Source organism: Heteronotia binoei, chromosome 2 (assembly GCF_032191835.1).
Source record: "Heteronotia binoei isolate CCM8104 ecotype False Entrance Well chromosome 2, APGP_CSIRO_Hbin_v1, whole genome shotgun sequence".
NCBI classification, from domain to species: domain Eukaryota; kingdom Metazoa; phylum Chordata; class Lepidosauria; order Squamata; family Gekkonidae; genus Heteronotia; species Heteronotia binoei.
Window position 1 is genome coordinate 170,627,345 of NC_083224.1, and position 13,319 is coordinate 170,640,663.

Consider the following 13,319-nt stretch of genomic DNA (forward strand, 5'->3'; position numbering starts at 1 on the left):
ATGCTTTCTCACAGGTGCCTGGCTAATTTTGTTGTGGAAACTGCAAAGGAAGGAAATCTCACATCCTTTCTTGGCACAGCTGAGACAGTATGCATTTTATTTATGGATTTTCTTTTAAAACATCCAAATGTTTTTATGATTCAGGTTTTACAACCATTGGATTGTTTTCAAGCAGTAGTGAATGAGTAAGGATGTTTGCTGCTGGCAGCAGCTCTCCAGGGTCTCAGGTTGAGGTCTTTCATATCACTGGTACTTTCATCTGGAGATGCTGGGGATTGAACCTGGGACCTCCTGCATGCAACGCAGAGACTCTTCCACTAAACCACAGCCCCTCCCTTGATAGACAAGCAACCACTTGGGGGTTGGCAAACCTAGGCACACGTATACAACATTATACGGACAATAGAAAAAAGTTACACAGAGAGGCAGACTGGCTATCCAGCTGGATAGGCATAATCTGACTCTAACAGGAACCCTGCCTGCTATTCAGCCGGGCAGCATCAACACAGATGCCACCCAGATGTCTGGAAGGAATAAAACTATATTGGGAGGGTAGTCACAACAGGGAAGAAGTCAGCTGGGTCAATTGGCCAATCAGCTGTGTGATTGTGGGGGAAAGGGGAAGGCCTGTCTTCCCTTGAGATTCAGGAAATCAGTCTGCCACCCTCCAGGTGCAGCCTGGAGATCTCCCAGAACACAACTGATCTCCAGACTGCAGAGGTCAGTTCTGCTGGAGAAAATGGCTATTTTGGACGGTGGACTCTGTGGTATTATTCTCTACTGGGGTCCCTGCCTTTCTGCAAACCTTGCCCTCTCCAGGAATTCCCCAACCTAGATTTGGCCATCCTATCAGGTAGCTGTTGAAAAATCCACCCCCTCTAAAGGCTGGCCTTCAAAATCAAGAGAACTGCCACTGAGAACATGCCCATCTTTGCTCCAGGCTGCAGAGGATCAAGTGGGGGAGGGAGAGGATGGGGTCAATCTCAAACCCCCTTGCCTTTCCACAGCTGGAGCCTTAATGGAGTGAGCAAACAGCCTGTCCGGCAGGAAGGTGAAGTGGCATAGAGGAGCCCAAGCGTAGAGCGTGACAGAAGGATAGCTTCCTCTTACAATTGGAAATGGTATAGCCCTGATGAGGGTTGAAATCTTCAGGTAGGCTTTGGCCTATAGCCTATCTCTTTCATTTATAACCTAAAGTTACCAGCTTCCTGATGGCTAGATATCTCTTGGGATTACAACTGCTTTCCTGGTGACAGAGATTAGTTCGCCTGGAGAAAATGGCTGCCTTGAAAAGTGAGCTCTATTGTATCTATAATATAATAATAATCTATAATGCATTGATGAGGCAAGGTTGTAGTGATAACAAGCTCTTTATTGAGTACAGCATGGTGGATGGCTGCACTAACATGACTGAGGAACGGGGCCCGCTGGGCCAACTATATACAACACTGGGTTCCCACGCTAGCACATTATTGGGTCATTCAAACCAGCAGGGGGCCTGTGATTGGAGCAGGGCAGTTTGGATTTGGATCCTCCTGCCCATTGTTCCTAAATCCCCAAGCTCAGTCCTTCAGGCTCCAATGAGCCAGGCAGGAACACCATTTGGTAACAACATGGATTATCAAAGATTTCAGGTTTTCACGGCTGGTAACGTCATTAGGGTTTGTAGAATCTTTCGGGATCAAGTGCCGTGTTCTACTGGAGAAAGTTTTCCTTCCAGATGTTTCGTTCTCAGCTGCGAACGCAGCTGAGAACGAAACGTCTGGAAGGAAAACTTTCTCCAGTAGAACACGGCTCTTGATCCCGAAAGATTCTACAAACCCTAAACATGGATTATAATACATAACAGTATCATACCCCCTTAAAGTCCCTACTCAAACCCCACCCTCATCAGGTTTCACACTCCAAATTGCTAGAACAGGCTGGTGATGTCTTTTGCTCAGTCTTCCAAGGTTACAAACACCATAGAGCAAGCTAGACAGCTAGGGCAATATCAGTTCCCTCTCTGTCTGCTCTGCTTTCACTCACCCTCTCTAACCAATAGAATGTAATCTCAGGGAACTTCCTTTCTTGCTCTCCTCCTGTTCCTTTTTCTTCCCTGCATGCATCAGGAGGAACAGTATGGTGTCTCTCTTCCTGATCTGAACTAAGTAGATGACCTACTATCAATCCAAAGCTATCCGTAGTTAGCTAGAATAGTCACTTTCTCTCCACTGCACTTATATGTTATGTTTCTTTAAATAAATCCACCAGTATTGGTTTCTTAACTTAAAGCAAAGGCTCTCTGTGCAATTTGGCCAGGACCGTTAGACTAGGCCACGCTGCTGTGCTGAAGCTCAAAAAGAGCATTCTGCTAAGTGAAGGTAAGGACACCTCCCTGACCAGTCCAGCCATCCTAAACCACAGGGACGGATTAACAAATAGGATTAGTAGGCACCAGCCTATGGGCCAGTTTGCCTCTCTCTGCCTCTCCCCTGCAGCTTTGTCAAAGGGGCTTTTGAGAAGGTGCCTACAGGAGATACTAGGAGATAATTTGCAAGGGGCCTCCAAGATTTCAACTGTCTAGGGGCCTCCACAGGATTTAATCCGGCACTGCTAGACCAGACCCAACACAAATCTACAGGTACTTCCCAACCTGAAGCCTGAAACCCTACTCATAACCACATGAGAAATTTCTCCCAATCCTCTGCTTCCTCTTCACTAGAGTCCAGCCACTTCTTGCCCCCCATCCCCCCATTCATGCGTCTTCTCAGCGTACTGACTATACTAGCCCTCTTCCTTCCAGGATCTCTGAGCCTTGTTACCTCCTTAGCCCTATCACTGCAGGATGGATGCCCAATTTCCTGGCATGTGTTTCTGCTCTTGAAATAATGAGGATGAATTATACATAGGGCTTGGGGGGACTTCCTACTCGTTGCAGAGATGTCAGGGGTGGGAAGCTTAAGCAGCTCAGGAACAAGTACAGTTGCTTGCCTCTCCTTATGAGTAGCTAAAACAAAATAAATTATTCAGATTTGCTTCATGTGTATAAAGCAATCAGGCTTCAAGATTTATTTATTTATTTTGGCACAGCATTTGAATTGCTTCAGCACAATGTTTTGCGTGGCACAGAATGTTTATGGGCTCGGATCTTCCAAAGTCTGGTGAAGGATGATGCAGTTGGTGAAGATACAGAGAAAATGGAGTTAAGAATGGGTTGGGGGGAGTAATAAGAACTGGTGCAGAGAATAAAATGAAAGAGAAGCTGTCTCTAGGAGGAAAAAGACCTGTATATCTGACAGGATAGAATTCCTTGGCTGATGGCAGTGGAAAGTGCTGTCAAGTTGTCGCCCACTTTATAGGGTTGCCAAGTCCCCAGCCTTCCCTGGTACCTATTGTACCATAGAGTTTTCCCTCCCAAATGGCTAGAGCGCCCAGGAAAACCATAGAGTTTTCCCAGAAATGTCTAGAGCGGCCAATGCGCCACATAGCTGGTGCAGTGACATCACTTCCAGGTGATGTCATCGTGCCACCAAAATCAGGGGAGGTTCCCCCCACCGGGCCAATGTGGGCCGGTGGGTTGGGAACCTCCCGGGTGGAGGAACCGCCGCCCGGACCAGGGGCTTGGCAGCCCTACCTACTTAGGGCAATCGTGTAGGATTTTCAAGGCAAGAAGTGATCAGAGATGGCTTGCCATTGCCTGCCTCTGTGTAGCAACCCTGGACTTCCTTGGAGGTCTCCTGACTAAGCACTAGCCAAGGCTGACCGTGCTTAGCTTCTAGGTTCTGATGAGATTGGGTTAGCCTGGGTCATTCAGGTCGAGGCTACCCTGGCTGGTAAAGATCTGTAAGTTAAAGCAACTGAGAATATAGAAAACAAAGAATGAGTGGGCCTAGAACAAGGACATTTCCTACATGTTTAAGACTGTCCCTAATTTCTCTGCATCAATAAATTAGGCAGAAATCAGAAAATTAGGTAGAAATCCAAGGGAACTGACCCTATTCCTCTTCATCCAAGAAGAGTTCAGCAGGAGACAGAACTGAACCTTCTTACTCAGCTTTGAGAGAGGAAATGTACAAAAGCTATTATGCTTTTTCAGTCCTGAGCTTTGAGATAAAAGAGGGGTCACCACCTGGCGTACATAAGGCCAGGAGCACTGTGTTCCGAGCCAGGAAATGTTGAGTCCTTTCTCTGCAATAAAGCTCAATTACTGCAGAAACAGCTGCTTAAAGTGTTGACATGCTGCTTCCCAAAGCTACCTAACAATATATATTTTAGCAGAGACAAAATTGGTTGTGATGATCCTCTTTTCTTGCACTTAGGCTACACAAAAATGTTTCAAGACCTTTTGAAACAAAGTCAGTGAGAGTCTTATTTCAGTAGGACAGAGGGAAAATAGATGCCTGCTTAAGGAACATTTTTACGGAGCAGCAAACACAGATTTCACTTGGAGGGAAGACAGATGCTTTTTAGGTTAGCAAAAGCTGTTCGATGACTCCTCCAGTATCTTTAAAACTTTCCCCAGCCTTAGAGCAGCCAAAACTGATAAACCAGAACGGTGGTTTTTAAGCATCTTCCATGGAAAAAACAGATTTTCCCTCTGAATCTGTTTGTGTTACAGCTGTGGTGGGTGCCTGTTGGCTAGTGCATGCGACGAGATCGACACACGTTTTTCCATTCCCATTAGTACACGCGTGTCTCTTTAAACGGCTGTGTCACAAGCAGAAGGGCAAGAAGTAGGGATACCAGCCCCCAAGTGGGACCTGGGGATGCCATAGAATTACAACTCATCTCCTATGAGGTGAAGCCAGTTTCTGTGGAGAACATGGATGCTTTGGAGGGTGGACTCTGCGGCATTCTGTTCCACTGTGGCCCCTCCCCTCCCCAGGCTCCATTCCCAAATCTCCAGCAGTTTCCCAACCTGAATCTGGCAACCTTATCTCCATCCCCTGCTGTTGTCCAGAGAGGACCAGGCAGCCCTACATTCTGAGGGCCCACTTGAAGGACAGTGATGGCAGCACATACTTCTTTGGTACCACTGCATCTATTAGCTTGCATCCAACACAATCATTTAGGATTTTTTTTTGGGGGGGGGGAAGGGTGCTTATTGATTTCAAAGAGTGAGTCATCAAAGGACTGACTATCAGCCGTGACATTTTTTGCAAAGGTTTTTTTGTGTGTGTGTATGTGAGTCTGATAAAATCTCTCAAATCTGCTTCAACTCGGATGCCTTTTATTCAGTGGCTCCAATAGCACAGATGTCTGGAGTGCTGCCGGGTTCAGTTTTGGATCGATTCATTTTAATTAGGCCAGAGGATGTTGACAGAATTCTGGGTGTTGTAATTATAGGCACTAAGCACAGACTCAGAATGGAGACTGCCCTGTTTGGCAGTTTAGACAGTGAAACAGAGACCTGGGTGTCACCAGCATATTGATGACCCTCAGTCCCAAAACTATGGACACTAAACCCCCAAGGGCCTCACAGAACGATTCATCAACAAAGGAGACAAAACTAAACCCCATGGTGCTCCATGAGACAGATCTCACAGTGCTGACTCCTACTGTACCATAGCAGCCTCCTGCATGTAGACCTGGATAGCCCAGGCAAACCAGATTTTGTCAGATCTCGGAAGCTAAGCAGGGTCGACTCTGGCAATTAATTGGATGGAAGACCTCCTTGGAATACCAGGAGCTGGGAGGAAGGGACAGGCTTTATTCAGCCACCTCCCTGAATATCCTCCAGGTTTCCAGTAGGGGTCAGTCACCAGAGGTTGCCATGACTTCCAGGTGCACACCCACTCACACATGCGCACCCCCATACATATGAACATATAAGTACCAAAAAAAAAATTCACTAAGATCAAAGTGCAGCAGTGCACTTATTATCAGGACTATAATGCATCTATTACCCCACTACTATAAACCTTTCATTGGCTTTGCAAAGCGGAGTTCTTCAGACAAGCATTTAAATCAAACATCAGGACCTGCATTAGTGAAGCCAGGTAGTAAAGGTCTGCAATTAAAAGTGGTGTGTATTTGCTTTTATTCTGATACTTATGATGGTTGATTTCAGTTTGTAATCTCCTTTGGGTCCCTTTAGGAACAAAAGCAGAACAGAAGCAAAGAAAATGAATGTTCTATCCACTCATAAGAAATATTTTTATGTGTATTTAGCCACAGAAAACAGTACCCAAATGTTAACTTTGGATGCAAAATGTTACAGATTGGCCCTGAGCTTTAAATCTGGGCTGAATCAGATTGTTTTGACAATCCACTCAAGCTACCAGTTACCATGGGCAGACTGACTAACAATTTGTGAATGGATAGGAAACCAAATAGACAACCAGTTTAGCTTGGATTCAAAGCTTGCTAGGTACCCAGCAACATGTTGTCAAGGACTCCAAGGCTTATACTGTTGAAACCCAAGAGAAGATGAGAATCAGGGGGCTAAACTGGGTATCAGAAGTCAATGATTATCTCCTGTCTATTTAAATTTCTGCCCTGACCTGGTTAGTCCACTGGGTAGCCTGATCTCATCAGATCTTGGAAGGGTGGTCAGTATTTGGAAGGGAGACCACCAAGGAGACGCAGGGTCATGATGGAGAGGCAGGCAATGGCAAACCATCTTCTAATGTCTCCTGCCTTGAAAACCCCACAGGGTCACCATAAGTCAGCTCTGACTTGAGATGACAAAATGAAGAATAAACTTCTACAAATACTAGCCCCGAGGGGGGTGGGATTTGAATTAGGACTGTAATTCTATACAAGGGTGTGTTCGAGTGTTTTAAAAAAGGTAAAGATAGTCCCCTGTGCAAGCACCAGTCGTTTCCGACTCTGGGGTGACGTTGCTTTCACAACATTTTCATGGCAGACTTTTTACGGGGTGGTTTGCCATTGCCTTCCCCAGTCATCTACACTTTCCCCCCAGCAAGCTGGGTACTCATTTTACCGACCTCGGAAGGATGGAAAGCTGAGTCAACCTGGAGCCGCATACCTGAACCCAGCTTCCACCAGGTTCGAACTCAAGTCGTGAGCAGGGAGCTCAGACTGCAGTACTACAGCTTTACCACTCTGCGCCACTCCTGCCCTTTCCCTACTGTGAATAGGCCTCCTGGAGCAAACAGTACTTCTAGAGGGTCGAATCAGATCAGGCAAAGGATGCTGGGGAAGGGAGATCTCCCCCTCACCCAGGACAACACCCGAAGCCAAACCACCTTCTGCATATAGAGATTTAAAGAGATAAGAAACATCAAATTTAGGATTTGGGATCTAATTTAAGGAGTACCCAGGTCAATGAGGGGGAAAGCCCAGTGGCTTAGAGGAGGAGAGACAGCCACTGCAGAGATAGTATAGGAAAGGAAACTGCAGGGAAACCAAAGGTGGCAGGGTAGGGGGTTTGCATACAAATCTGGATGTGACAAAGATTTCAAGGAATCCCTCCAAACTGCTCTGGCCTTTCTGACAGAGATTTGGGGGATGTCTGCAGTATTGCTAGGAAGTTATGTCCCTCCCCTTTCTCCCATCACCACCCATGTTACAATTTTACATCACCCAGATAAATTAATCTTGGGTTCTGGCTGTAGCTGTTCAGGCCTTAGAGCTCTCTTCTGAATCAGAATGGAATGGCCATAGGTGACTTTGACTCCTGTGATTAGCAGTAGTATGAGACTCCTGGATTGGGCTGTAGAAGCAGAAGTCCATTACCTGTCCTGTAGGCTTTGGAGTACAGTTGCCAGATCTGGGTTGGGAAATACTTGGAGACTGTTGGCAGGGAGCCTGAGGAGAGCAGGGTTTGGAAAGGATATAATGTTATAGAGTCTGCCTTCCAGAGCAGCCATTTTCTCCAGGTGAAATGATCTCTGTCACCTGGAGATCAGTAGTAATAAAAGGAGATCTACAGACAGTTGGCAGCCCCACTCAGGAGGGAGTGATAGCAGAGAACCTGGAGGTTGGCAGTCCTATTCAGGAGGGAGTGATGGCAGAGAACTCTGGGAGCGAACTGGATCCAAGCTTCAAGGCAAGATGCAGACAAAAGAATTCTGCAAAAGAATTGTTCATTGGCCAAGTAATCTTTACAAAGAAAGCTTCATTTATTTATTTTCATATACAGCTGGCCTTTTCCCTCTCATGGAATTCAAGATGGCATATGAAAGGTGTGAGAAAGCCAGGGTCAGCGGGCAAAGGAGACCATTTTGAATCCTGTCACACCTTTACCCAGTACCTCAGGAGAACCAAAATTAGCCTTTTCAGAAATAAATGATGGCACAGATAGCGTTTTAAGAGCAAAACAAATGATAAGTTTTATTATGTACAGAAACGCTGAGAAGAGAGGAAATAATATCAGAGGTTTTTAATATTAAGAACAGTTGGCAGGTAGAAAATCAGATTAAAACCCCACCAGAACACTCTTTATGTTGGCAGGCTGGTATAATAATATAAAACTCAGTGTTTCCCTCAACTGGATAACACTCATAAATATATCTTTGAGAGATGGATTTGGTTCTTCAATATCTTCACACACTATCTCTTCCTCAGAGAAGACTGACTGAACTTATGTAAGAACTTCCCACTACAGACCCTTTACCCTAGCACACTAGGTATCCTAGTGTCTGAAAAGCTATACCCTGGACTCTGAGGGCCCTTCACACTGACACTTCATACACTTGTGCCAAGTCCCCTTTCACAGCTAGGATCTCTGTCTGTTTTCTGGGATTTTCACACCAACACGAGCCTTTTGTCCCTCTCACAGTGTGTGTGTTTGTGTTCTCCTTTAGAACTAGGAGTCTGCCCTTTGGCTCTGACAGAACTTCTCAGGATACTCTTTAACCTCACTCTGCCTTGTGACACTCTGTGCCACAGCCTTGAGAGTTTTCCCCAGAGTCTCTGTTAGCCCCTTCCAACAAATAAACTCTCCACAGACAAGAGCTCTAAATGCCAACTCTGTCTCAGACTGCCCAGTCTGCAGTCTCATTCAGACAATCTCATTCTGATCTCCACTGGAGCAAAGGAACTGCCTCCCTGCCTCCTTTAACTTGTTACATTGGTCACCAATGCGGTTTAGCCAATCACAGTGAGTGTCTCAACTGTCACTCACACAAGCTACTTTCAGTCCATCTCAAAAGAGTTTCCAGAAAATCTTCCAGGTAAGCACCGAATAAACCCAGGCCTACTTTGCATCAGCAAGGAGGCTGTCTCATGTATCTTCCAGCTAAATGGATCTAAAACAGAGGCCTGGAAGGGAAATAAAGTGGGCTGGTAGCAGATACAAAGAAGTTCATTTTATGTATATCTTATTTTTTTAAAAAGTCTGTCCTCCCTCCAACAGCTCAGGGTAATATAATCATTCTCCTTTCCTCCATTTTCTCCTCACAACAACCTTGTGAAGTAGGTTACACTGAAGCTTGCCAGGCCAAAGACACCAAGCAAGCTTCAGAGTCCGGTAGGGGACTGGAACTTGGCCTCCCAGATCCTAGTTTGACGTCAGCCATTGCAACTCTCTTGGCTTTAATTTATTCATTTATAATACTTCTAGACTACTTTTCCATACAACTGGGTACTCATGGTGGTTAAATGATACATGGAAGACACAAATAATTTTAAAAAGAAGCCGATAATTATCAATATAGTTTAAAAACCACAGATATGCTATTTAAGCAACAATGTAAAACCTCCATTCCTACTCATGTCTGACAAAGAGAAATTTGTTTCTTGAAAGCTTATACCCTGAAACTCTTGTTGGCCTCTAAGGTGCTCCTGGACTTGAATCTATCCTACTGGATCAGACTAGTGGTCCATCTCATTCAGCATCCTGTGTCAAACTGTGTCCAACCAGTTCCTCTGAAGGGCCAACAACAGGGCACAAGAGGCTGAGGCCTTATGCTAATGTTGCCTCCTGGCACTGGAATTCAGAGGTTTAGTGCCTCTGAATGTGGAGGTTACCCTCAGTCACCATGGCTAGTAGCCACTAATAGACCTATCCCTCATGAATCTATCTAATCCCTTTTTGAAGCTGTCTGTTGTTGTGGCCGTCAATACATCCTCTGGTAGCAAATTCCACATTTTATTCACTCTCTTACCAATTCCTCACTAGCAGTCGCTCCACCCCCAGGCTTCTGCTTTCCTTGGGGCAAGTGACTGACCCCCCTCTAACTGCTGTGTGGCTGCATTTTGACTCACAGCTCCCTCCAATTTCCCTTGCAGCTTCTGGATCTCCAAAAAACAAGACCAAGTCACCGTGGGGGGAATTGGATGGAGCCACAAGTCAAAATAAGACCACGCAATGACTAGCGGGGAATCGGTTGCTTGCTATGAGGAAAGCAGAAGCCCGGGGGGCAGAACGACTGCTAGTGAGGAATCGGTAACAGTGTGAAAAGTATTTCCTTTTGTCCATCCTGAATAACATAAAATCAGTAGAACAAAGTAGCCAAATGACTCTTGGGTGTCATGTTAGGGAAAAACTCTTGGAAATAACACATCCTCACAAGCTCTCTTTAAAACCCCTGACTACTTTCACAGGGGCACTCACTGGCAAAAGTCCAAATCTAAACTGTAGCAAAACGAGCCCTAGATAGGCACAGCCATAGTCCCTGCTGGGAAGAGCGGAACTGCCACACGGAATAGGATTGGGTGCCTATTTTAAGGAAGAAGAGTGAGTGGTTATTTTAAGGGTGGCTTTCGGAGTTTGTTCTCGCTGTAGAATTTACCTGAATCTTGGGTGAGGATGAGGGGGAGGGAGACAAGAAAGTGAGAAGGAAGCGTTCTTGGGATGGCAGGAGATGCGGATGGATGATGATAACCAGGTGAGAGGATGTGTGAGGTGATGTGAGATAGCACCGTGACCAGATGAATCGAGGTGGGAGAGCAATTCACACTTCTCTATTTTAGTTTAACTCTTGTTGCTTTTTTGGGCTGTGCATTTATCAGACAGTAGCACCCAATAAGAAACTCGCCTTGCCATTTAATCAAGGCAATTTGACTTTGCTGGCATCGATGCTCTCTAATTAAGCTCCCCGATGGGATTCTGCCCCACCTCACTCCACTGGTTGCCTGCCTAGCCTAGATATCCTTGGGGATGTAAGAACTCGGCCAGGTGTCTTTTGAAACAATGCAGACTCGTGTTTCATTCTAACAGCCCTGGGACAAAAACCCACAAGGAACATTTACAAGGGCAAGGGAATCCTATGTGATATCCTCCTTGCAAACATTTTCTACATGCATTTTCTGCATTCCCCGAGGCGGTGGATTATTACTTTAATTTAATAGAAGAGAAAGAGGTTTGCCATCAGGTTAACCGGGAGGAACAGGATGAAGGAGGATACTCCCAAATGCTCTGATCAGGTGGGCACTTCACAGATCCTACCAATGAGCCGGCTCTGCAGTGCCTAGCCAAGCTTCGAGTCTGCTCAGCTAGCCTGCTTTCGTGTTTACTGGATGTGATATGCAGAGGGGATGAGAGCTTTCCGCTGAGCTGTTGCTTGGGGGGAAAAATTGAGAAGGGGGGAAGAGAGACAGGGAGGTGTGTCTGTGTGTGCGACTTCTGCCCCCTCTTAAGAGGTTACTCTCTTCTCTCCATAGAGCCTCTCCGACCACACAATTGGCAAAGACCTCCAGAACGCGAGGACAGGTCAAAGGCAGTGAGTATCTTTTCTTAGCCTCTCTCTGTGTGTCTGTCTATTGGAAATGCATGATCCATATTTAATTTGTCTGTGCTCTTTCTGGGTGTGATGGTTTTGCCCTTAACAAAAAAAGGTTGTTTCTGTTCATCTGGTTTATCCCTCGATTCATGCCTGCCTCCCCACAACAGGAATAGCACCCTCCGACCGTACCAGATGATGTGATACCAGATGTACAGCAACATCTTATTTGGGTTTAATGCTTCCATATGCATGCAAACTCTGAGCTTCAAAGGTTTTACCTGAACGTGCTGAGAAAGTCTCTCTTGTACCTCTTCTGTATATTGCAAAAGACTTTCTATGCATGGGGAAAAGTGTCAGGGAGGTGAGACAGTGCTGTACAAAGTCAGGTGCACCTGTTTCGCTTTGGACTGTACCTGCTGTGGGAATTCTCCGGTGCTTTGGTGAATTCTCAGGGCAGTTATGGACTCATGACTGCAGATGACATTCTGGAATGTGGGATTAGAAATCGTTCACCTGTCCCTTGATCAACAGGAACCGCTGTGACTGGAGGAAAAAGGAGGGTGGAGACAGCACAGGGCAGAGTAGTGGTAGGTTGGAAGTCCAAGGATGAGGCAAAGGGGACATCAGGGAGAAAACTTTGACTTGTTTGCAGGTATATGGGGTGCAGAGCGCAGGCCTACTTTGCATTCCTCTTGCACCCTTCCCCTTCAACTGGCACCGCAGGAAAGAACAGATTCTCGGTCAGCCAATGAAGCAGTTGTGTGCAGAGGCAGGAGCAGAGAGCCCAGATGAACCTGATGTTCAGAAAATTCTGATCTGCAGGATCCAGAGAGGCCACATCCTGTGTTGCAGCCCCACAGGAGGGTGGAGATGGGGGGTGCAACTGTGCTAATGAGGAAATTCAAAGGGACTTAGAGAACTGCAGGGATTGATTTCAGCTAAAATACAGCACGAGGCAGACAGTTGGGGTAGGGATTAAAAGAAATGCACTCGCTGGCATGCAATGCAATCCCTGGTCCATTAGTGAGACGAGAAAGGTTCCCCTCCCCTCTCTTTCTCTGCCGGTCTTTGTGCATCTGTGTTTTAATGTAATCGGATTTTTTTAAATGGATGCCAAGATCAACCACTGGTCCTGAATTCTGAAGGCCTACAGAGCCATCTCCCAGCCCCTGCGCTGCCAGTCTTTTCGATCTCCTTTCATCTTTTGTCTTTCTGTGGAAGTAATCTCCCCTGGGATGGGGGGGGGGGAGAGGAAGGTTTGCAGAAAATTCCACTGGTGTAAGGCTTTTGTAGGATGCATATATAACTACATTCAGGGCTATAAGCATATTGGTAACTTCAAATAGACTAATTTATGGCAGAGATGAGATCTGAATTGGAGGATTTTCAGTTTGCATTCTTACTGGTTCCTGTGCTACCAGGGTGTGTGTGTGTGTGTGTGTGTGAGTGATGTGGTTTACCTAAAGGCCAAATTAAATTTGATGTGGGGGCGAGGGAATCCATGTATATTTGATTCATGTGTTCCTTGTTCAGATTATTTTTCACACAAAAAAGGAGCACCTCGATGAGGGGAACGAAGTCCTTCTCCCCGATATTCCCACACTGTGTAGCTTTAAGTGTTTTTCTTCCCCAACTTATGTCTGGTTTCTGATCTGGCCTGGGGACCAAAAAAGTGATCGACAGGGATTTTTTTAAAATAAAAAG

At 45.9% G+C, this 13,319-nt stretch overlaps 1 protein-coding gene across 8 annotated transcripts in view; it reads left to right on the top strand.

Moving 5' to 3' along the window:
- RGS8 (regulator of G protein signaling 8) overlaps positions 1–13,319 on the top strand; it is a 65,698-nt gene that overhangs the window by 8,784 nt on the left and 43,595 nt on the right. For 3 of the 8 annotated variants that reach the window (XM_060233359.1, XM_060233358.1, XM_060233361.1), the window contains exons 1-2: positions 10,661–10,778; positions 11,554–11,612. In XM_060233359.1, coding sequence (XP_060089342.1) covers positions 10,765–10,778; positions 11,554–11,612 — 73 coding nt within the window. In that variant the 5' untranslated portion in view covers positions 10,661–10,764. Of the gene's footprint in view, positions 1–10,660; positions 10,779–11,130; positions 11,317–11,553; positions 11,613–13,319 lie in introns of those variants that run through there. The other 5 variants (XM_060233357.1, XM_060233356.1, XM_060233355.1 and 2 more) reach the window with 3 other exon arrangements.